Source organism: Lactuca serriola, chromosome 4, assembly GCF_051521515.1.
Source record: "Lactuca serriola cultivar US96UC23 chromosome 4, Lser_US96UC23_V15, whole genome shotgun sequence".
Classification (NCBI taxonomy): Eukaryota; Viridiplantae; Streptophyta; class Magnoliopsida; order Asterales; family Asteraceae; genus Lactuca; species Lactuca serriola.
In genome coordinates, this window is record NC_136411.1 from 9,248,505 (window position 1) to 9,274,536 (window position 26,032).

Genomic DNA, 26,032 nt, shown 5'->3' on the forward strand with positions numbered 1-26,032 from the left:
ACACATAATTTCAGCATGGTGGTGGCTTAACCAATCCATGCCAACAATCACATCAAAACTCCTAATATTAACAGGCATCAAACTGACTGGGAAAGAGTGATTATTTAACGTTAGCGTGCACCCTACGTAGAAATCATTGGTTGATTCTGTTTTACCATTGGCCATCTCGTCCGTATAAGTTTCGTTCAATTTGTGAGGGTTTTGATTTAATAAGTGCTTGAATTTATGGCTTATGAAGCTTCGTTCGGCACCACTATCAAATAAAACGCACGCATAAGAGTTGTTGAGGGGAAACATACCAGTCACCACTGTTGGATCTTGGACTGCTTCTCCTTGCCCCATGGTTAAGACCCTTCCTGCGTTCTGATTGTTGTTCTTGGGGTAGTTGCGTTTGAAATGGTCGGTTTCCCCGCATCCATAACATGAGCGACTGGCTCCGACATTGTTGTCATTGGGCTGCTTGTTTTGTTGTGGGGGCATCTTGCAATACCGGACAATATGTCCTTTTTGGTTGCAGTTGGTGCATTGGAAATCTTTGCATGCCCCGTAGTGGTGATAGTTACACTTGTCACATTTGGGATCGGAACCCGCGTATGGCTTTGTTGGTGTTGTTGTGGTTGAGAAACTTTCATTAACCAACATGGTGGAAGAATCCCGAGAACATCAAAACTACAAAAAAAAAAAAAAACTCATGGAGGACATGGACCCCAAACCATCATACAACAACTACCTGAAGATGCAACAAATCCTATTTGACAGCAACTATGAGACTACTAAATTGCTGAAGACCATGCACGAGATGCGAAAGAAACATGAACAACTTATCGGAAATCTCAAAAAAGAAATCAACAAACTCCCCAACGGCACCCATCCCTACATCTAATGCGCTCCTATGTTTACTGCATCTTCCTACAAACCATCTTTTGCTAATGTAGTTGTCTAATGCGCTTATCTTTTGCTAATGTAGTCGTTGCTATGTAACTGATATGAACATTTGTTTCATATATGTAATATCCTTTCATAAAAATTATAATATGGTTGCTTATCTACTACAGTTTCAAATAACGAAAAAAAACAAGGTATATAGCGCCAAAGACACATCTAATTCCATGTAGTTATAAATAAAAACTATAAGAATATTATCATTATTATTTTTTAAAAGTATAAACTTATTAGTATAAATAAAGAATGGGAAATTGAGTAATCTAACTCTTATAAACGAGTAAGTTATTAATAATAACCAACTCTTTAACTTTTAGAAAAATGACAAGTTTCTCCATAGGGCATTCCAGAGAAGCAGTATTCATTCCGGAGTATTTGGTGGTAGTTAGAGTTTTGATTCCGCAATCTGACACCGTACATTTAAGACTGGCAAAGTTAATTCCAGAGTACGACAAAGTCCATTTTGAATTTCGTTCTCCGCATTTCATATTGTTAGTACCATTCTGGAATAACTTGTAATGAGTAATACAGACTTATTTCCTCTCTAAGGAATGGTAATAACACAATTTAAGGTACTTATATAGTTATTATATGACTAAAACTAAAAAAATACAAAATTAAGATATTTCAGACTTGTTTCTCGTATTCCATAATTGTTCTATGCATCCCACAATATAGAAAATTGTTTGTAAACTAAAATGCAAGTAAATTAAAAGGTAGAACCCATATTGTTTGTTGAATCCATGATAGATAAGCTTAACAGTCAGTGTCCAAAATGTCGGTAGCAACAGGTTCGGGAATTCTGTTTTCAGAATGCTTATTCCAGTTTTTGGGTGTAGGCCACACACACACACACACACACACACACACACACACATATATATATATATATATATATATATATATATATATATATATATAACATTGGGCTACAATAGTAGGCTGATTCGTTTTGTCTGCTCTGAAATACCCATTCTTGAGAGAGTGGTTGGTTAAAAAAAATATGGTTATTACTTTTACAAATATACTAAAATGTGGTTAGATTAGTCAATTTTCTTAAAAAAGTATCCAACTTAGATATGATTTATTAATAAAAAAGTATTTTAGTAGCGATTTTTGTCGCCGATGATGGTTGACTTTTTGTAGTGTGAACACTACATTGAGTGATGCGGTGAAGGACCTCGTAGCAAATGAAACTCCATAGTCTTTTTCTTGTTTCTCCTCTCCCAACGTCTATTAAAAACCAGTTCTTTTTTTTTTTTTTAATTACCACTATAAATATAACACATTTTCCTCCTTATTTCATACAACGTTGTGTCATTTTATACTATTATTCAAGCCTTCATTTATCAAAATAAATCCAAATAACCCTTCCACCAATCTCACCTCGAGATCCAGTCGAACCAAATCGTGTGGAAGTGGTTCAACTACACCGATTCGAACTGTGTTTGCTTTCAATTTGTCCGTTTACCTACCATAATTAGATGCTCCTATTTGTTCACCCTTACCCAATCTCAACCCAACAATTTTACTGTTAAAATGTACTACAATATTACTCTATGCAACCTGTTAGCCCAACCTTATTAATTTCAAAATTTTCCCCGCTTCTGGTATACGTTCCAAGAAGCCAACCCCTAACCAAGTCGTAGATCAAGTTTGTTCAGGAAATACAACCAGGGTGAACGCCATAGTCCAGCCTGCTCTCGAACTGTCAGACCCCAAAAGAAAAGGAAAAGGAAAAACTTTGGCTAAAAAAAGAAAAGGCAAGCCCTTAACAATGGACATCAGAAGAAGAATAAAAAGTGTTAGTAGCATCATGTGTAAACATTTCCGAGATTCCAAAACATGTAAATGTGCAAGCAAATGATCATTTTTTTCTACGATTAACGAGCGGTTTCATAATGAAATGGGTCATGACAAATATTGAGCGGTTTCATAATGAAACACTAGTTGACGGCCAAATTTCGTGAAATGAACAAAACTGTTACAAAATTCAATGGGACATACGACAACCTGAATGGTTAATGGAAAAGCGGGTAAAGTGATACAAACGTTTTCTAGATGACGTTAAAATTATTTAAGATCGACAATAATAGTTTTTCGAAATTTGAAAATTCTTATTAAGTTTCTAGAGGAAAGATGTTTTTGGAAAAGAATAAGAAGGTTGTTCGAAGAGAACCAAAAATTTTGAAACGAGTTACACAACTTCGTCAGATGCTCCTCCACTTCTCATTAAGGCTGGGAGTAGTGGTGTCGTTATTGTCGGGCCCCAACTCCTTCTAAACCAACAACCACATCAACCAAATCTTGCCAAGAGGAGAGAGACTCGGTCAGATTGTGTTGAGCTCCATAGAAAACTTGGCATGCCAAGGTGAAGGGGCGGTGTTCCCCTCATTATCGAGCTCTATGTTAGCCTCCACCTCATCCTTGTCGAGTTCTCATTCTTCTTACTCCTTAGAACCTAATATGAAATGACCGCTTCTCACTACTATTTTTTCTTTTTTAATTAAATATATAAAATTATAATTTAATTTTGTAAATATTTAAAATAATAAATGAGGAATATTTCATTAATTTAATGATAAAAACCATTACATAAAAACAACAATTGATTAAAAAAATATAAAAAAACTGTAAAAAAAATATACTTTCATAATGTGATCTTTTGTCCTCAAAACCATCACGAGTTCGTCTCCTGATAATCGACGCTTTGCGATAGAAATTTCATATCATGTTTTTTTTTTCTTTTTGTTCATGTAGTCTTTGCTTATCTTCTATCACTTTTTGCTTCTTCTCTCATGTTTTTTCTTTCTTGGTCAATTTCTCTTTTTAGAATTGCAAATGAGCTTTGAAATTCAAATTATATAACTTGAAGTTATTTGTCATCTTGTGTATGTCATCATAGGTGTCTTTGAAGCACTTCTATACGATTTGTTTCAACTTAATCTTAGGGTGAAATTGTTGGGCAATTTCTTTTATTCATTTTGGTAAAAAGAGGTTAGAAATAACAGTAGAAAATGATAGAAAAGTCGTGTGACTACGGAGTAAAAGGTGTAGTATTTATAGTGTTAAATTTAAAAGGAAAAGTAATAATAATAATCCAAACTAACCGTTTATAGTCGTTGAAGAGAAAAAAACGAAGAAGAAAGAAAATGCGGGAAAATAACAGTCACAACAAAAGTCACTGCATACCGAAAAATCATCGCATCACTGCATACCGTTTATAGCCGTTGAAGAGAAAAAAAAAGGAAAAGTAATAATAATAATCCAAACTAACTGTTTATAGCCGTTGAAGAGAAAAAAACGAAGAAGAAAGAAAATGCGGGAAAATAACAGTCACAACAAAAGTCACTACATACCGAAAAATCACCGCATCACTGCATACCGTTTATAGCCGTTGAAGAGAAAAAAAAGATAGAAAGCGCGGGAAAATAACAGTCACAACAAAAGCCATCGCATCACTGCACACCAAAGAACCACCGCATCACTGCATATCGGTCTGCATAGTATAATATTCATTGTACAAAAGACGGTTAATATAAGTAACATGTCACCACTATGTTCCTATAATGTATATCGTCTTGCTTTAACCTTATGTAACAAATTTTATTTTGCAATTTGGTCACATTTAAAATAGACCAAATAGGCAACCTTGGTGGTTTTATTTAAATTTACTGAAATCAAAACTAGGGCACCAAAAATTGAGCATCTTAATAGGACACGAATTCTGTCATCGTCATCTTCGATCTCTTTCGATCTCTTCCTGTAAGAATCAATGGCGATTTCAACAAACTCTCCGGAGAAAACAACCACAGAGCAACCAAATCCCACCCAACAACACGCTCCTGATAATCCGAATCCACCAAATTCGGATCTATCAAATTCGTCGGCTGCACCACCGTCTGCAACTCCCGCCACAACCATCAACGCCCCAGTAGTAACAGTAAACCTTAACCATACCCTTAATAGTTCACAACCAACACCATCGCAGCCGAAGGACATAGCGCCGCCGCCGCAGATCCAATCCTTTGTGCCTCCTTCGCACGTCTCTACTCTCCATCCGTCTTACAGGCCAGCAGCGCTGCCGTTGCCTCTTCCAACTACCCCTCAGTTTTCTCCGATACCGAACCCTAATTTCCAGAACTACGGGGTTCAAGGTCAAGGCCAGGTCCAAGTCCAGGTTCAGCCGCCAGGTGTGATGATGCAGGCGCCCTCGCAGGCAAGCGGCGCGATGTCTTCGATTCCGCAAATGATGGCGCCACAGTACGGGCAGCCTGGCCAGCAACCAATGAGGATGTATGCGCCGATGCCTAATGGTTATCAAATGGCTGTTCCTCAAGGCACAATGAATCCTCCAGGTGGGTCATTTATCTTTTATTTGTATTGCTTGTGCCTGTTTTATTTTGGAATATATAATCGACTTGCTATTGATATCTGGCTGCAAAGTGGAAAAAGCTTGTGAATTTTGGTCATGGTTGTTTGATACATCTGTTCTGTTTGTATGTATACGAATCATTATAGGAATCTGTTTATACATGTGTGGATTTAGCCATTAAAGAGTTTACAAGTGTGAATAACAGTGTAAAAAAATTTGGTGGAGAGCAATTGGGAGGAGTTAGTAGTGTTGGTTTAGGGAGTACCGATGACAAAATGTTTTCTCGTACAGTGTCGTCTATTGATTGATGTCATGGTGAGAAAGGTTGGAAGGCTCTCATCCATATCGCAGTTTCTTAGAGACCATTACTCCCACAACTTTTTTGGTATGAAAACATTTTGCCTAGCTTCCTTCATTCTCCTTTACATAGACAAACATTAGTGGAAAGAATATACTTTTTATGATCCAAAATGACCCTTTGAGTTCTAGAAATTGAACGTCATGTCATGCTAAACAATTTGTGCCATGTTCATTTTTAGTAGGCTTTTTATCTTAGTCTACTTTCCCTTTAATGGGTTCTTGAATCGTGATTTGTCGGCAGCAGAACATGCTTGCAACTGAGTGCTTCTTGCCCTTTACATGCCAAGGTATCACAATCCTTTCAACTACACTATTTGGTTTCTATTCTTTGCTGTTACTATAATAGTTCAAGATATAAATAATGTTGGAACACAAATTAGAGTGTCATGTTATCTTATCTGTGAGACTTTGGAAGTCTCTTGTTACTAAATTCAATTCTTCATGATTGGTGCATGGAATATTTTGACAAGGCCACTACTTTTCAGGATGCATGAGGTAAGCTGCTTCGTACATCCCATGATCTATGAATTCCATATTCTTGTCCTTATTTTCGTTCAGGTTATCTGTTCAGCTGGTGTGCCTATGCTGCCATCTCTAATTGCTTTTAGTATTTGGGTAAACAATGTTTGATTTGATCTCGTTAAGAAGTTGACTTAATAATTTTGTTTAAAATGTTGAACAGAAGATTTCAATATTCATTCGGTGAACCTTCTCTAACAAGTTTGCATAGTATTTTTGTCTTCTTTTTGCAGGGATTCTCCGTTATGCCTCTCCATATCCACAAATGCTGCGACCAGCATATCCTCAAAGGCCACTTGGAGCAGTGGGAGTCATTCCATCATTAGCACGCCCACCAATGATGGCTATGCGGGGTCCAGTGGTCCCTACAATCATTAGGCCACCCATCAATACAATAACTCCAGCTGAAAAGCCAATGACCACAGTTTATGTTGGCAAGATCGCATCATCGGTGGACAATGAGTTCATGCTCTCCCTTTTGCAGGTATGTTTTTTCTCACATCTTTACTGGAAACAGAGATCTTATTGCCCAATGTTCATGGACTTATTACACATTTATATGTCTTTTGAAGCTCTGTGGGCCTGTTAAAAGTTGGAAACGTGTACCAGATCCCACTACTGGGGCTTTGAAGGGCTTTGGTTTTTGTGAATTTGGAAATGTTGAAGGAGTTCTTCGTGCTTTAAGGCTTCTGAGTAAACTAAGTATTGATGGTCAGGAGCTCATGGTATGGTTTCCGCATTCTCTATCTTTCTTCTTCGTGTATGTTCATGTAAATCATGCTCTATCTGATCTCCTTACATGTTTCTTGATTTTGAGTTTACAGTTGAATTTTGATAATGCAACCAAAGAGTATCTCAAGAGTTATGTCGAGAAGAAAAAAGAGAAGTTGAAGAATACTGAAGGTGGTGGTAAAGAGGAAGAGAAAAAGGAGGCTTCCATGGAGGAATCCAAAAAGGAAGATGATAAGAATGATGGAAAGAAAGAAAGTGATGAATATGCGACTTTTGGCCTTGTGAGTAATGAAGATAAGGAAGCAGACAGAGAAGCTAGTGAAAAGCTTACAGGAATGATAGAAGAGAGGATAAAGAATAAACCTTTACCACCACCACCTCCACCCCCACAAGCTGCTTCTGATGTTGTTCCAAATTCAACCCCTGAACATTCAGATGTGGATGCAACAAGAAACGGTAAATAGCTAAGGGGATGTTTCTTTTTTACTTAATCTGGACAGAATGACTTAATTGGTTGACTGTTTGACTCGCATATGCACAGCAGAAGATAGAAACGATGAAGAAATGAGGAGCAAAAGCAATGAGAGACCTGAAACAAGTTCACCTGACAGAAGCAGTAGAAGAAGCAGAGAACGTGAGAGAGACCTGAAACGTGAAAAGGAAAGGGAATTGGAAAGATATGAAAGGGAAAGAGAGCAAGATAGGGCTAAAAGAGAGAGGGAAAGGGAATACAAAATACGTGAAGATGAACGCAGATACAGAGCACGTTTGAAAGAGTGGGAAAACAGGGAAAAGGAGAAAGAAAGGACACGCAAACAGGAGAGAGAAAGGGAAAAAGATAGGGAACAAGATAGGAAATATGAGATTTTGGATCAAGAAAACGATGATGGGTATAGCAAGAAGAGGAAATATAGAAGTAGTGGAGAGGATAGAGAAGAAAGAAAAAGGAGGTTAAGGGAGAAGGAAGAAGACATGGATGATAGGATTAAAGAGGAGGAAGAGATTGCTGAGGCTAAAAGGAAAGCCGAAGAGGAAAGAGAATTGCAGAAAGAACAACAAAAACATGCTTTAGAGCTTTTATCTCATAACACCAATAATGGGACCGAAAATGCTATGTTGATTGATGGAAGCTTGTTGGGAATCAGAAGTAAGACTACTGTTGTTGACCAGGCTACTAATGCTGCTGACATGCCACATGGAAACGAGATTGGTAAGTTGACTAAATAAAGGCTCGTTTCTTTTTGACTTGAATACATTTAGCATGATGTAGCTAATAATAGTAGCACTATTGTTTTGTGAATTGTTAGGGTAAAATGGTCATTTACTCGCATATTCAGAGAAATTTTATTTTATTTTTGGCACATAACAGGTAACAGGATTACACAGAATGGGGATGGTGAGGATTCAGAAACAAGGCAAAGCAACAGCAACAGCAACAGTGTCCAGACGAAAAAACTAGGGTTTGGTCTTGTGGGGTCAGGGAAAAGGACAGCTGTCCCATCACTTTTCCATGAAGAGGAAGATGAAGATGCAGAAAAGGACAAAAAGATGCGGCCTTTGGTTCCTATCGATTACTCAACAGAGGAACTGCAGGCCGTGAGAGACACTACGCCTCTTGCACCTTCTCCTAATTTAGCTGCAGCAGCTGAATTTGCAAAACGGATTGGAAACACCAATTCCAAAGACGAGAGACCCGATTCCGAAAGGGAACGGAGTAGACGATCCCATCATAGGGATCGGAATCATGAGGAGAAAGCAAAGACACCGGATAATAAGAAGCTTCTGGATGCTAAACAGTTGATTGATACAATTCCAAAAACCAAGGATGAATTGTTCTCGTATCCGATTAATTGGGGAACTTATGATAAGGTCAGTATACTCTTTAATTACTACTCATTCATTGGTTATTATTGCTAAACAATTGATTGATTGCAGAATGGAGTGCATGAAAGGATGAGACCATGGATTTCAAAGAAGATAACAGAGTTTTTGGGGGAAGAGGAAACGACACTGGTGGATTACATTGTGTCAAGCACTCAAGAACATGTGACAGCTAATGAAATGTTGGATCGGCTTCAGTCAATCTTAGACGATGAAGCTGAAATGTTTGTTCTAAAGATGTGGAGGATGCTCATTTTTGAGATCAAGAAACTCGACACTGGCATTTCTCTCTCTCTTCCTGGAAGATCCAAGGCTTCCTCTTGAATCTTCATCTTTCTTCACTTCTCAATCTCAATCTCAATCCCAATGTGGTACTTCCATTCGCTCTCGTTATAGCTTTAGTACATTTCTTTCTATAACAATTCTTTTTTCTTTTCTTTAATCATACACCATGTATGTGTCTTTTGAATAATTCTATTTTAAAATCTTCCAACTATGTTTTCATGCTCTACAAAAAATTACTTGTTTATCTTATAACATATAAAGGATGCCAAACATTTCATACACAAGACAAAATATTGGAATTTTATTTTTTGTCACATGGATTCAGTCTTTGTCATGTCTTGTTATGTTATGTGAAATAATGTCATATCATTCATGGTGATTGGTAAAATAAATAAATTCAGTTAAAAAGGAAACGAAACAGGAAAGTAGCCCAAAGTGTATTCGTATTCCTTATTTTAATGCACAAGACAACTTTAGAGTTCAAAGGTGTTTTGTAAGTTTTCGTATTAATTATTTGGTTAAATGTAAAAAATAAATAGATTAGGGCATTAGGCAATAGGCAATATGTATTTGTTAACAATCTTCTAGTGTAAATATGTAAATAAACCACCCCACCACTTTTTTATTTAATGTAAAAATTATATTTGTTATTTCATTTTGGCATTTTATGTAACTTCCGATAGTAGTATATAAAAATAAAATGGCAAGTTCTGTTGCAATAAATGATAAAAGTTTTGTTTCTATATATTTTTCTGGCTGTTCAAAAAAAAAAAAAAAGAGTAGAGAGAAACTGATTGGTTATCTTTCGAATCAAAGGTCATTATGATTTAGGCTCATCATGGCTTTGGGTCAAGTGGTAATGTCTGTCTACTTTTGGTCAAATCTAATCGTGTTGGAAACATTGTGGCCATAGGACGTGGTCAAGTCTTGTTGGAAACTTTATGGTTTCTTAATCTTGGTCCCAAATTATGAATCAAACAATTAATGATCACAAAATATGGTGAAAGTAAAACCGAACAATTTTATTACTAACAGTTTCAGAACAAAGAGAATGTATTAAGACAGACACACTATAACCATTGCCTCAAAGAAAACACTAGGCGTGAGTGTGAGTTTGATACCGAAACCGGACCTAATTGGTTCCATCCACAAAATACTGCAACCGATTATGGCCAATAATGAAAATCATATACCGAACTGCTATAGGGTTCACAACTACATGGTATCGGGTTCGGGTATTTGCAACAATAAATACATATATCTCAAAATTTATAAACATAAAACTCGAAAACTTACCTTTAACTTCTTGTTAACTTTAGTGAGTATTTGCAAAAAAATAAAACACACAGAGCACCTTACACAAAGGTTGTGTATTACTTGATTAATGAAAAAAAGACAAACTAAATGCCTAAGAAGGCTTACACGAAAAAGGAAATGACAGGAAAACCAAAAAGAAAGTTAGAGAGGACAACCCACTATCTAAAATGACAAAGTCAAAAGACTTTTCTATAAAAGTAAATAAAGTAAACTTAACATATATTAAAAGATAGACACATGCACAACATAGTTATGCACGCTTTGGTGTTGGATTTTAATACTCCCTCTTAACACCTACTTCAATCATCCCCATTTGAGTGCATAACTCTACAATTTTCTTGCTTGACAGTCCTTTAGTGAAAGAGTCTACAACTTGTTATGAGCTATGTACATATTGAAGGTCAATCTCTCCTTCCAATACCTTTTCATGAATAAAATGGTAATGGACTTCCACATGTTTGGTCATGGCATGAAAAGTGTGGTTTTTTGCCAACGGGATAGACAAAAGATTGCCATAGAAGAGTGGGATGCTTCAATCTACGTTTTAATTGAGACTTTTCAAGAGCTGAACTAGCTATACATATTCTTGAGCTGCCATGACAGCTGCTCGATATCATGCCTCGGTTGTGGATAGGGAGATGGTTAACTGTCTTTTACTACACCACAATATTGCACTTGAACCCAACATAAACAGTAAACACATATCCGGTTGTTGATCAACGAGTGTTTATATCCCCTGCCTAATCAACATCGCAATTTGCACTTTGACTCCCTCTTAAATTCATGTCCATAGCGTAGAGTAGTCTTCACATACCTTAGTGCTCTATGGATAGCAACCAAATGAGATCTTCTTGGACTTTGCATTAATCCAATCAGCATACCTATAACAAACGCCAAATCAGGTCGGGTTAATGTTAGATAAATGAGGTTGCCAACTATTTTCTTGTACATAGTTGGGTCTTCTAGTTCTCTACTACCATTAACCAATAACTTCACATTCGTGTAATTGGCGTCACTGATGGCTTACAGTTGAGCATTCCAAATCCGTTCAACAGATCAATAGAGTATTTGTGTTGGTGTAGAATGATATCTCAATTCTCATACTTCACTTCCAAACCTAGAAAGTGTTTGAGCTTAGCAAGATCTTTCATGTGAAAACATGTACATACGTTTTCTTTCACTTGAGCAACTGCTTCAATGGAGTCACCTGTTATGATCAGGTCATCGACATACACCAAGACAATTGCAACTTCTTTTCCCGTTGCTCTTACGAAAAGACCTACATTAGCAGCCGTCATTGTGAAGTCGTTGTGTTCGAGGAATTATGCAATCTTCCTCTACCATGCTCTGGGAGATTGTTTAAGCCCATAAGAGCTTTCTTGAGCTTACATACATAGTTGGGGTGAGTTTCACTTCTGAATCCCAAGGGTTGCTCCATATGTATAACATGATCTATATCGCCATAGAGGAAGGCATTGCATATTTCCATCTTCCACATATTCCACCCTTTACCTGCTGCTAGGGCTAAAAGAACCTGTACCGTGGTTACATTGGCCACTGGACTAAACACGTCTTCCTAGTCCAGTCCAAACTGTTGTGAGAACCCATGGGCTACCAGTCGGGCCTTATACCTTTCCACAGATCCATCAAGGTTCCTCTTTATCTTCTATACCCACTTACATGATATGGGCTTCACGTCGTCTGTCTTAGGCACTAACTCCCAGGTTTGGTTCCTTATTAGGGTTGACATCTCTTCCTTCATTGCTGTCACCCATTCATCTTTGACACATGCTTGGTTGAAAGATTTTGGTTCACAAATGGAGCTTTCAACAATGGCATCATTAGCGTATCTAGGGTTTGGTTCTCTAAGTCTTGATTATCGCCTTAGCTCTTCTTGTTCTCCACTTTCATCTGAGTTGGCGACATTAAATACTCCCGGTACATGAATTCCATCCTGTGCAGACGAACAACTATCCAGACGACACATGTCGTCGGCAAAAGTCGCCCTATACCGACGACATGTCGTCGGTACAAAGGGAAAAATGTTGACCATTAAACTTTGACCGGAAGGGCTATACCGACGACATGTCGTCGGTACAGACTCGGCGGGAAAAGATGAAAAATTGGCGGTATATCGAAAAGCTTTACAGACGACTTGTCGTCTGGAAAATGTTCTAAAAAAATATTTTCCATTTATTTTATTTCCTTGTAGCAGAAATCCGAGACGACGTCGTTTTATGCGACCTATTCCGACGACTTGTCGTGGTATAGGTTGATAAAAATTTAATTTCCCTTTATTTTTAATCCGTGTCGCAGAACATGGGAACGATGTCATTTTGCGAGGCAATACCGACGACATGTCGTTGGTAAAAGGGGGCCCCGATCCGCGTGAAATCTTTATTTTATTTTATTTTATTTTTTAATGAACTAAAGCTATACGACGGTGTTTTGGTCGACCTATACCGACGACATGTTTCCCTGATAACAAAACCCCCTTTCAGCTTTCATTTTGCAGTCGCCTCACCATTTCCTATCACAGCTTGCAGTCGGCGATCTCATGGGCTAGAAGCTGATTCCGAGTTCATCTTCCACCAAGGTAAGGGTTTTGTTGCTTGATTGCTTCTTAATTTCTAAATGTTTGGTCCTTTATTTGTAATAATATGGAGCCCTAAATCACAACCCCATTTCTCTCTATTGATTGGGAAGAAGGTTCACCACCCCATAGAAAAGGAATTCCGTTTTTTTGACCACATTTTGAGGTTAGTTTATTGATTTTTTAATTTTTTTTTCTTAAACTATACCATACCACAGAGACGATGCAGTGATGTTTTTTGTTTATTTATTTATTATTTTTTTTTTCATAGACCATGATATGTATATGCAACATAATAACCACTTTGAATTGTATTGTATGAATGATTTTAAATGGTGATAATTTTAGTGGATTAGATGTGCTTCAAGGGATAGTTATATATATATATATATATATATATATATATATATATATATATATATATATATATATATATATATATATATATATAACATAACGACCACTTTGAATTGCATTGATATGAATGGTTTTAAATGATGATAATTTTAGTGCATTAGTGTGATAAGAACTCAATCACACTCATTAATTTAGTTTCCCAATAGTGCATTAGATGATAATTTTAGTGCATTAGTGTGATAAGAACCCAATCACACTCATTAATTTAGTTTCCCAATAGTGCCAAAAAATCTTAAACTAGATAGACATACAATTTGTGAAAACACTAACAAAGAGCATGCAACAATGATATAACCGAAACAACTAGAAACTCTAAAAAAAACTTAAGGGTAAGCTTTATATAGACATTATATTTTGAATTAATACATAAAAACAATACTTAACTAACGAAATTCAAGGAATCATCTTCACAATTTGATTCTATATGCAACCTTATAGAACTAACAAACAAACTTCACAATTTGAGTGTTTAATTTTGTTAGTGATTTAATGTTGGTCATTACAACTTTAGCTTAATTAGGTTATTAATAGCAACGTATTTTTAGTAATTGTAAAATAATTATAAAGTAAATGTGATATAGAACTAGCAAGTAAATGTGATTTAGTTTTTAAAAAAATCAATAAAAACAAAATATTAAATTAATTGTAAAATCAAATTAAATTAGTTTTAAAATCAAATTAATATTAGTTTAAAACAAAATCAAATTAATTATAAAACCATATATAAATATAAAAATGAATAAGAAAAATAAAGGTTGACTCTTGATGACTCTAAACCTTCATTGAGTGCATCTGAGTCAGGTAGGGTTTCTCGGTTGGTAGACCACCACGAAGATGTTTCATCAAAAACCACATTCCTAAAAACGTAACATTTTCCATTGATTGGATCACAACACTGCCAAACTTTCCTTTCTTGATCGTACCCCACAAATATGCATCGAACCACCTTCTCCATCTTATGATGCATGCGACTAAGTATGAAAACATAACAAACACACCGAAATACTCGAAGATGACTGTCATTTGATTTTAGGTTCAAGAGTTTCTCATAAGGTGATACATATTGGAGACCTTGCCGAGGAATACAGTTGATAACATAGGTTATTGTCTTCATTCTACTTACCAGGAATATTCTGTTGTGGCTTATTAGGACATGTTAGTTGTCTTGCTATTTTATGCTCCATTAAGTACTTTGTGAATTTTTTTACAAGATATTCACCCCCATTGTCTAATATGAGCTTGTGTATATTGTACTTTGTTTCCCTTCTGTCTCGAGTTTGAATTCCTTAAACTTATCAAAGGCTTCCAACTTCTCCTTCATGAAGTATACGTAAACGAACCTAGAAAAGTCATTTATGAACGTAATGATATACTTCATTCCCTTCACAGAAGATTTTTAACGACCCAATTTTTCCAAAGAAAATTTTCATTTTTAAATAATCAAAACATTTCCAATAAACCACCAAAATCTCAAGAGCAATTGTTTTCAATTTCATAATATCAACATTTTTATTTCAAATATCAGTGTGTCCCATAAAAACACCTGAGAGAGTGCATGTCGCGCCATCAAGTCTTGCCCTTGCCCTTAGGCTCAAAAGTACCTAAACAAACCACCAAACTGTAAGTCAATGCTTAGTGAGTTCCCCAGAGCATACCCCACATAGTCCACATAATCACATAATCCATATTAGCTATAAAAGCTACATAAACCATATAAGTCATGCATACAACATATAAGGATGCCATGGAAACCTTCCAGAGTCTAATACCTAATGTCATTGGAACCCCCACGTGGTCTTGACTACACGTCATGGGAACCCTCACATGGTCTTCCTGCCATGGGATCCCATACATAGTCTTCACTAACTAAGAAAATATCATACAAGCTAATCATGCAATTATACTAGGTTGCCATGGAAACCCTCCAAGGTCTTACACCAAATGCCATGGGAACCCCCCACATGGTCTTAATTTATTGCCACGGGAACCCCCCGGGGTCTTTCATGCAAATGTCATACCAACATAAAGCATAATAAATCAATAATCCACATATCATAAATAGGCCGGCCTTGGTGCCTTAGACCCATTGGTATAGTGAGAAGACTCACCTCTCAAGAATGTTGAACTGATAAGATAAGAATAGATAAGTCCCACGCCTAACTCCAACTCAACTGCCTACAATCGACACGTGACTAGTTTTGTCAAAATCCCGGAATACCAAAAATACCCTCATGGTCAAACTTGGTCAACCATGGTCAACGGTCAATATTGACCTAACTCGTCGAGTGTATCTAGCAACTCGTCGAGTCCCTTCCGTGTTCAGAAAAACCGGGGAAAACCCTAACCAAATCGCCGCTTTGTCTTATCAACTCGCCGAGTTACTCGTTAGACCGAAAATGGGAAAAATCCTATCCAACTCGTCGAGTTATCTTATCAACTCGCTGAGTTTACTCTGTAGACCAAAAATGGGAAAAACCCGATCCAACTCACCGATTTGCCTGGGCAACTCATCGAGTCTTCCTTTGTCTTAACATAATCGGTCCTTCCAGTCAAATCCAAAGCTCCATACAACATATCCATAACCCTAGGGACGTCTAAAAGGGTAAAGTTTCCAACTTTACCCCCAAAGACCATCTAATAAGCCTTAGACTCAAACCCTAGCTCCTTTGAGGAAGGTCTTGACCCATTAAGCCTTAAACTCTCATCCCATCGACCCAAAACACATATCTGATGTCCAAGGGTGGACAAATCACGTAAAGTTTCTAACTTTACGTCCATGCATGCGTGAAATACCATCCACGATCCATTTTAGCCTTCATTGTGGACATAATGCATGAATGGGACATGGAGGCTATTAAAGTTTGCAACTTTAATCCTCTAAAGGTCTTATAGAGGTCACATCTACACTCCTAACCTCTGGAAGCCTCTTATCTTGGGACATCCAACCCAAAGTTCCAAAATCAGCCCTAAACTACCAAAAGATGAGATCTGAAACACTACATGTCAAGGTTATGGCTTTATACCTTCAAAATACAGCCCTTGATGTAGAGTTTCTGGATCCAAGATCACTCCTCCAAGATTGCTACTTCTCTCTTCAAGACTTCCTTCAAAAATCACACGACAACACTCAAAACTTCAATGAACAAGAGGGGGAGGTGGTTCTAGGGTTTCTCTGAGTAAGGAGGCTGCTAAGGAGGCCAACCCTAACACTCTGTTCCCGAGTTGCAATTAACGAGGGAAGTGAGAGAAAAGGATGGAGTTGGAGAGAAAGAAGGATTAAATGGCGTTCCCGAGTTTATTTTTGGAATGATTTGGGAAGAAAGGAAATGAAATCGGAGGTATCTTTTCTCTCTTAATCTTCCTCCTAAATTGGAGAGATTTGGAGAGAAAAGAATCATTGACAAACAAAAAATCTCGGTGATTCCCAAACTGCCCTTGAACCAAGATCACTCCTCATACCTTCAAAATGCAGCCCTTGATGTAGAGTTTCTGGATCCAAGATCACTCCTCCAAGATTGCTACTTCTCTCTTCAAGACTTCCTTCAAAAATCACACCACAACACTCAAAACTTCAATGAACAAGAGGGGGAGGTGGTTCTAGGGTTTCTCTGAGTAAGGAGGCTGCTAAGGAGGCCATCCCTAACACCCTATTCCCGAGTTTCAATTAACGAGGGAAGTAAGAGAAAAGGATGGAGTTGGAGAGAAAGAAGGATTCAATGGCGCTCCCTGTAACACCCTGATTCTCAGCTTGGAGGAGGAACTTTGGAGAAGAAAACACTTGGGGAAGCAAGGAAATCAAGGCTAGGAAATCGTGGGGAGCTAAGAGATTCATCAGTTGTCACTCTCTGGAAGGTGGTGGAGTTCGTGTTGGTGATCCAGGAGTTGAACTTTCTAGTTTCAGACGACAGTTGCAAGGTGAGTTATCCTCACTATACTAAGGGGTCTAAGGCACCAAGGCCGGCCCATTTGCTATGCTATCTTGAGCTGTGTTAGATGCTGAGTATGACTTAGGGTTGCATGCTAGTGGTTATGCATGTTAGGTGGGGGTCTGTAGGACTACCTGTGATGTTATATGGTTATTGCATGCTCGATTCTTATGATTTATGTGTTTGTCATATGGGATGGGTTGAGGTTGTACTGCTTTGTGCGGTAGCCAACAAAATCTAGGAGCATTCCAGTTACGGGATAAGTGAGACTTGTACTGTGGGCTCGGGAGCATTCCAGTTACGGGCTGAAGGAGACTCGTACTGTGGGCTCGTGGGTATTACAATCTGTAGGGTTGTGGATCCGTTATGTGCTGTTATGTTCAGTTGGTTATGATATGTTATTGCTGACATGGTTATGTGGATTGTATGTGTGTCAGTATTTTGGGGGTAACTCACTAAGATTGCGGGCTTACAGTTTCAGTTTATTGTTTCAGGTACATCAGGGGACCGCGACAAGGCGAATGCATGATCGTACATCTCCTCATATTATGTTTATGTTTCTGGGAATACTCTGATGAATAATATTTTGAAAACAAGGTTGTAATGTTTTGATGAAATTGACATGTTTCAAAAGTTTAAATTGGTTTGAAATTTTTGGGTTTTACAAGTTGGTATCAGAGCCTTGGTTTGAGTGAATTGGAGGAACACTCGTGTAACTCCAGTCTCGAATCAAGGAAAGGATTTTCAAAATGATTTTTTTAAAAGGTTTTCAAAATAAATAAAGGAGGATGCAGGGTGTACGATCAGCCGGAGCTAGTAAGAAGACCCCCAAAATACCATACAAGTTATTTGATTATGTGATATGTTAGAACAACATGTTAGTACTAGGCTAGGGATCTTCAGAAATTGCACGATAGAATTGTCTGATTTCATGATGCCTGCTAGCCTAGGGTTTCCTTTATATGAAATTGACATCATTACTGTAGTTGCTTAGTGTATGCATCACAGTTATACATAATTAAGATCTTATAGCCTAAGAATGTTTGATTTGGCCTTATGTCCTGTTCTTGTTTGATTGAGAGCTTAGGGTAGGATTGGATATTCGAAAGTCTATAGGGTCCAACGTTATGTATGGCTAGCATACACTAGTGCTACAGGGTTTGTTGAAGTTTCATGGACAGGTGGGTTGAGTGAGGCCGGGAGGCCGGTTATGAGATGTTTATCATTCCTCTAGGGTGAGGGTTGAGCGCTCTCCATGTTGTGTATTCAGTTAGGTCATTGTGATGATGCTTGAGACAAATATGGGTAGGTGTGGAAGGTAGTATGGGCCCGTACTACTGAAAGCACAGGATGCATACGCGTGTCAAGTAAGTCACGATCCCTAGGGTTAGTAGGGAGTTGGCTCCCAGTTATTTATATGGATCGTCTGATATCTTGTGGTATGTTGCTGAATGGTGATGACGAGGCGCTTTGTGGCTGGATCCGGTTCGGGATCAGGATCAGGGGACAGAGGCCAGGAGGGGCCGACAGCACCTGAGTCGGTGGTACAGATGGGTACACAGGAGTTGGATGTCAGGATTCGAGAGATCCTGCATGATGAGGTTTCTGCTGCATTCCGGGCTCAGTTACCGGAGATGTTCGGGTCGATTAAGACCGCCATGGTGGAGTATTTTGATGAGCGCTACGCAGCCCTTGCAGAGATCGCCGCCGCAGCAGCTGCATCAGCTGTATCAGCGTCAAGGGGAGGAGTTGGTAGAGGTTTTCAGTACAGGGACTTCGATAACACGAAGCCCCCTAATTTTGATGGGACGCAGGATCCCATCATGGCTATGAGATGGATTTCAGATGTGGAGGGGTGTTTCTTCACCTGCTCATGTCCTGCTGACCAGAAGGTCAGGTGTGCTCTGAACCTGCTTAGGTCTGGGGCCAAGGACTGGTGGAGACTTACGACTGGTTCCATGCCCGTTACATTCCGCAGGTTGAGCGGGAGCGGTTGGCACAGGAGTTTCTGAGTTTGAGACAGGATGGGGAGTCGGTGACAGAGATCACCCGTATGTTCACTGAGCGGGCGATGTTCTGCCCAAAGTTTGCTTCCAAACAGTCTCAGATGACCCGTTATCTGAGTATGCTCAAGACTGATATCTGACAATTTGTATCTACCCAGCGATATGATACCCTTCTGGAGTTACAGGAGGCCGCCAGACGGCGGGAGTTAGAGATTGAGCTGCAGCTGAGGGAGCAGCGGCCGGCCCTGACACAGTCGCAGCCGGCGCCGAAGCAGTCTAAGACCGCTAATTTGAGGTCTGGGAGTCAGCAGAGCCGCTCTTGTGGGAAGTGCGGCAGGGTTCATTCTGGGGTTTGTCGAGCCAGTAGTGTAACAACCCAAAATACAACCCAAAAATTTTTGTTTTAATATTACTTAAATCACATCATCCAATGTCATATATAACAAGAACCATGGAATGAGTACTCAAAAGTCATAGTAACTGTGTCAAAACAAAAATGTATCAATCATAACAAAATGTTTGAATAAAACTCCCAGGATAAAACTAAAGTTGTGGTGGGTGCGATGCCATCAACCCGAGCTCTTCCCTTTGCTAGCGGAAGTACCTAAAACCAAACTTGAAACTGTAAACACGAAGCTTAATGAGCTCCCCCAAACTACCACATACCATACACCAACATATAAACACATATTGGGCCTTGCCCACTGCATTGAACCGAAATTCGGAAATTGCATCGGACCGAAGTCCGGAACTAACCAGGGCCTTGCCCTCTGCATCGGACCATAGCCCGGAAACTGCATCGGACTGAAGTCCGGAACTAACCAGGGCCTTGCCCTCTGCATCGGACCGAAGCCCGGAAACTGCATCGGACCGAAGTTCGGAACTAACCAGGGTCTTTCCCTCTACATTGGACCTGTGACAACCCGAAATTTATCACGTCATTTTAACCTCTTTTTCCGTTAATAAAACTCGCTTTATTAAATTGTCCGTTAACCTTTTGGATTAGGTTAATTAAATTGGTACTTTTATAATGACTTCGTAAGGGTTGAAACAAATTAGAAACACCCTCAATTTTTCCTTGAAAATTTTTAGTTTCAACCAAGTCAAATTATGACCATTTAATCGGGTGCGACCAAAAGCCCCGTTTAACGTCAGTATCGGGTAAATTTCCTCCGAGCCACAAAATCAAACCCTATATAAGGGTGAGTGGACTCCATCTGAAACTTTCCACCCTCTCTCTACTCTCTTTCTCTACAAAGCCGATTTTGATCCAAAAACGCCTCGTTCAAGCTCCAAACTAGTAAGTGATCTACCCTAACTTGTTGTTTAGCTCATTTAACATGCAAATTCGTGTTTAAGTCATCCAAAAGTGGAAGAATCATGTGTTACAGCCCAAGAACACTCTTGGACCGCAAACACCCATAAGTGGGGTTTTGAAGCCCCAAAACCCTTCTGAATCACTCCTAGGGCTTAGATATGACTTGTGGACTTGCATGTAGGAGCTTAGAACACCAAAACCTTATCATATGGAGAGTAAACATGAGTTTATGGCCCAAGAACACTCTTGGACCGTAAACCCCTCTTCATGAGCCGTGAACACCTTTTAAGGTGTTAAATTTTCCCTTAAACACCTCCTAAGGCTTAGGTAAATGTCTAGAACCAACCACAAATGAAGTAGGGCCTTTAAACATCAAAGAAACCAAGGACCTAGGATTTTACGGCCGTAAACCCCCCAAGGATTGGTCCATGGGCCGTAAACTCCTATATTGAAGCCAAATGATGCCCTAACTTCCCCATATGGCTTGGAATAATGCATAGAACCTTATATTCTTGCATTTAAGACCTTAATTCATGAAGGGAATGACCAAGTGAGAGTTTACGGCTATAAAATCTAGGTTTACAACCATGAACTCCCCTTAATGGTACATTTGGAACCTTAAACCCTTCATATGCCCTAAAAGTGAACCTAGCCTAATTCTACAAGTGATATAAGACCTTTTAGCATCCAAGAGCACACCACCCATGCGTTTATGGACGTAAACTCATGGGGATATGGTCTTAGGGCCGAAATCTCCATAAAGAGTTTACTCTTGAAGAGTAAACTCCCTAACTAGGCCATGCACCCCCTTATTTCAACCCAATAGCCTCCTAGCACTTGACCAAAGTGTTTTCCGCACATTAGGATGCGTATATGTGTTTAATTAGTATTATAAACACCAATTGTATGTAAACATATGCCTTCATATGTTAATAGGTCACTAAGTGTGTTCAAGTCCTTACTTGGCACCGAGCACCCAACCGGCACTTCCGACCGATCCACCCGCAACAGGTGAGTTCATACCCCTGAATTAACCTTTTAAATGATTTTAACTGCTTTTATAGGGGGGAATACAAGTTGAAATGTACAGTTATTAGATGAATCGCATGTGATTAATAACTGTATAGCAAAATAGATTTTTACATGATAACTGTTTTAACCAGCTTGAGATGTTCCAATCTCGCTTTCAATTCTTGTTAAAGGTTTTCCAAAGGTTTTCTTCACTTAATCTGTTTTATACAAATCATTTTCAAAGTTGTTATGAAAGGTTTTTCAAAGGATTCCAAATTTTTCAAACTTGTTTTACAAACTGACATCAAGTCGTAAATTTCTTATGTGTAAAGTTTTTCCAAAGTTTTCTTCAGAGTTTTCTTCTATGCTTTTATTTCGTTAAATGCATGCATGTATTTGTATAGTTATATAAATAATGTTTGAAAGACTTAGGAAGTCTAGTTCGCCCTATTTCCTTTTCCTCGTTGGGATGTAGTCTGGTGGGTATCGGTTATCCGTCCGAAGGTCGTTCAAACATTAGTTATATATTATGTATACATGTATAGACATAAAGGTTTCCATCGACCATTTCATTTCCCTTGGGTAGCAAGGGCATCCTTCCAGTCATCGTTCATAGACTAGAGACACTAGTAACTATTATAGGAATAGTTAGGAGATTCTATTTACTCTTTCTAGTACGAGAATTCCAAAGGAGTCAGTTCATTCGTGAGTCTATATCATTAGTCCAGCACCTCTAATAGAATTCAGAATACGAGATGCATCTTCTGGACACGGATATCCCCGATGTCAAGTTGGTAACCAGAGTCTCCTGGAGGGAGAGCGGGCATTGTGTGTATAGATCTATACGGGACTGACACTCCCACACCCTGACTGTTAGCTACAGTCCCCGGCCGACCAAGCCAAGGGGGTGACAAATGTCACATTTATTCCGACGCTTGCAGGGCGTCAAGTACTCTAGTGTCAATCAGTATGGTTACGAGTATCTCCATGTTTACCTTATAATTCATGACCTTAAGGTAACAAGATTTAACACGGTATCTTCGAAACAACCCACTTAGGATTACCATATATTTTAGACTTTGCTAGATGTATCGTTCATTTGATACTGTCTGGAGTCTGTATTTTCGTGTTTTAGACTTTACTAGCTGTATCGTTCATTTGATACTGGCCGGAGTCTGTATTTTTTTCTTGTTTTAGACTTTGCTAGCTGTGTTGTTCATTCGATACTGTCTGGAGTCAGTGCTTCCTTTTGTTAGACTGAGCCAGGCGTATCATTCAATCGATACTCTCCTGGAGTCTATGATTTTCTTTTGCCTTAGTCAGCAGTATCACTGCTGAGGCATATGTTATTTTCCCCTGGCATTTTACTTGTGATTTTCTCATTATTCCTTTGAAAGTCAATACTGTATTCTGATAATAATAGTATTTTGGGGAAAGTTACTCTTTAAAACATAACTCTGTCGAGTCTTGGTAGAAGACTGCTTTTATTTAGAAAATATAGGATTTTCTGGAAAGAACGCTAATACACCGTAGATTCTAAACTACTATCTTTAATAAAGTTATTTTGAATAAAAATGCGTATTTATACAAATGACACTAAATACTTATGGACTCACCAGCATTATAAAATGCTGATACTCGCTTTCAAAATAACTTGTATTCTCAGGACAGCGATAGACAGGTACATCCTAGGAGCTTTTGTGGAGACAGCCTAGTACCGAGTTGCATCTATGTTATGTTCTGTAATTATTTTGATATTACTATAACATGTAACCGATGTAAAATTTTTACTATTAATGCAATGATTGTTGTACTTTGATTACTATACTACATATGTTGTGATACTTGACGTGACGTCATCCACCCCAGAACGTTTCCGCCGTTCCGGTTTTGGGGTGTGACAGATTGGTATCAGAGCATTGTTTATAGTGAGCTCAGTATATCAATTCATAAAAGATATACATCCTATAAATACATAGGGATAAAACACTATGACCAAGAATTATACTTTAAAATATAACCATATTTTACAAAAGTATAAGAACACCCAGAATTTAACACCCGAACAAAGTATCACAAGAAGAACAAGAATAAAAGTCTTCGGATGTTGAGCATTACCGTCAAACCTGGGCAGCTATGTAATCGTAAGCTGGAATAAATGTAACCTGATCAACTACATTTATTCGAGATGCGATGAACGTGTGCTTGGGAGTGATAGTGGTGTTGCAACAGGTTTGAAACTTACCAAATAGGAATGCTAGAGCCAAACATAAAGTTTAAAATACTATGGAAGTATTTTTGGAATACTAAAAGACTCACATTAATCCTAGAATCATATTCAGAAGTTAAGAATCAAACCAGAAATTAAAATACCATAGGGGTATTTTAGGATCCATAGATAACCTTGTGTGAAAAACTAAAAAGATCCTTATTGATATACCTATGATTACAGAGGGTATACTCCCAAGGTTATATATAATAAGGATCTCATAGACTAAGAATGTGTGGTTTTGCTCTACTTCCTTTTCCTCGTTGGGATGTGGATATAGAGTAGTATCACAGATTCGAAGGCCTATCGGATCTAAGTTATATATAATTTGTGTACCCTATGTAATTGTAGCAGGACTCGATATGGATCACCCAATGAAATGTTTTAATAATCTCTTAGGATTCTTTAGACATTTCCATTCTCGCACGAACCCTGTAGAAAACCTTATCCACTTCAGTGTTCGACAGAAGAGTTGATTCAGACCCAGAAGAAGTTCATTGAGAAGATTTCTAGTTCAACTTTACGTGCATGCACAAGAGTATAAGGCTAAAATACCCAAAATCATCAATAACTAAGCACTTAGGGTTTGGAACAAGGCCATGATTGCATAAAGGTGGCTATAATGAGCTCCTGGAGTTCAATAACGTCCAGATCTAAGGTTTCCATCCAAAGGAGAGTCCATATCTCAAGTTTTAAATCATATAAGGCTCCAAAGAAGACATAACAAGCATAAAAGAGGGTTTAATGGAGGAATACACAAGGTAATAACTTTATTACATGAATAAGAAACATATGGAAGCTAACTCTTGGATCTCCTTTCTCTTCTATGGACCTTCTTTCCTTCCTTCTCTTCTAAAGCTTCCAAACTAGCACAAACACACTCAAGCTCAACAATGGGGGCTAGGGTTTATAGGGGAAATGCTCTAAAGGTGCTAGAGGCTGGGGTGGGAGGCTATAATGATGTTTAAATAGGGTACAAACCCTTGAAATTAGGGCTTCATCCAGACAGGAAGACTCGCCGAGTCCCAACATATGGACTCGCCGAGTAGCCAACTTAAATCGCGAGCTCATCTCACTTCTACTCGACGAGTCGGGCTACAGAATCGTCGAGTACCCCTTAAGAAATGGAGATAATTTATTTAAATTTACATACCAGAAATGGGACGTTACAAGTAGTGGGTGCCACAAGTGTGGCAAGGAGGGGCACTATGCGAAGGATTGTCGCCAGGCCGTTCCAATACCGAGTATGAAGTTATGTTACCATTGTGATCAGGTTGGCTGTTTGAAGGCCAACTGCCCGTTACTCGTCGCCAAACCGGTGTAGGATCCAGCGCCGGTTACTTTGAGGATCACGGATGGGAGACCAGTCAGGGCAGAGCCTCCGATGGCTTAGGGTCGTGCTTTCCAGCTTACGGCGGAGGAGGCCAGAGCAGCACCAGATGTGGTTGCTGTTACGTTTTTGGTGAACTCTTTGCCTGCTTTGGTCTTATTTAACTCGGGGGTGAGTCGGTCCTTCGTATCTCCATCATTTAGTAGGGAGTTCAGTGTGCCAATGGGCGAGTTAGAGTGTCTGTTGCGAGTGTCTATCGCCAATGAACACGGGGTTTCTGCTTCTTCAGTTTATCGAGGGTGTGACTTGGAGATTTTTGGGGGGTCCTTTTCGATATATTTGCTTCCGATCCCCATGGGGGAGGTGTGCGTGATTGTGGGCATGGATTGGCTTAGCCGGTTCGGTGCTATGATTGATTGCGAGGGCCAGCGAGTGGTAATTCGAACCCCAAGTGGGGGAGAACTGATTGTATATGGTGAGGGCACCAGAGTAGGATCAGGTTTTTGTTCAGCTGCCAGGGCTCGACAATACATTCAACACGTGTGTGCGGGTTATCTAGCGTATGTGGTAGATACGCGAGTCAGGGATCAGATTTCAGTTTTCGATGTATTAGTGGTTAGGGAGTTTGCAGATGTGTTTCCGGAGGAGTTGCCAGGGATACCTCCCAAGAGGTAGGTCGAGTTCAGGATCAACCTAGTGCCAGGGGCGGCCCCTATCGCTAAGGCGTCGTACCGATTGGCACCACCAGAGA

At 38.9% G+C, this 26,032-nt stretch overlaps 1 protein-coding gene across 5 annotated transcripts; it reads left to right on the plus strand.

The window, feature by feature from the left end:
* Nucleotides 1–4,612: 4,612 nt before the first annotated feature.
* On the plus strand, nucleotides 4,613–9,305 carry LOC145101005 (splicing factor PWI domain-containing protein / RNA recognition motif (RRM)-containing protein). 5 transcript variants are annotated; one of them, XM_079038178.1, is made up of 8 exons: nucleotides 5,163–5,300; nucleotides 5,922–5,964; nucleotides 6,430–6,680; nucleotides 6,769–6,921; nucleotides 7,021–7,384; nucleotides 7,470–8,138; nucleotides 8,298–8,797; nucleotides 8,864–9,305. In XM_079038178.1, the coding sequence occupies exons 2-8, from the start codon at nucleotides 5,925–5,927 to the stop codon at nucleotides 9,131–9,133; spliced, it is 2,247 nt and encodes a 748-aa protein (XP_078894304.1). In that variant the 5' UTR covers nucleotides 5,163–5,300; nucleotides 5,922–5,924; the 3' UTR covers nucleotides 9,134–9,305. The 5 variants fall into 5 exon arrangements, with proteins under 5 accessions (XP_078894300.1, XP_078894301.1, XP_078894304.1 ...); XM_079038177.1 differs by lacking the exon at nucleotides 5,163–5,300 and adding an exon at nucleotides 5,313–5,702 and having other exon boundaries at nucleotides 5,919–5,964; XM_079038176.1 differs by lacking the exon at nucleotides 5,163–5,300 and adding an exon at nucleotides 5,313–5,702.
* The last annotated feature ends 16,727 nt before the right edge of the window (nucleotides 9,306–26,032 follow it).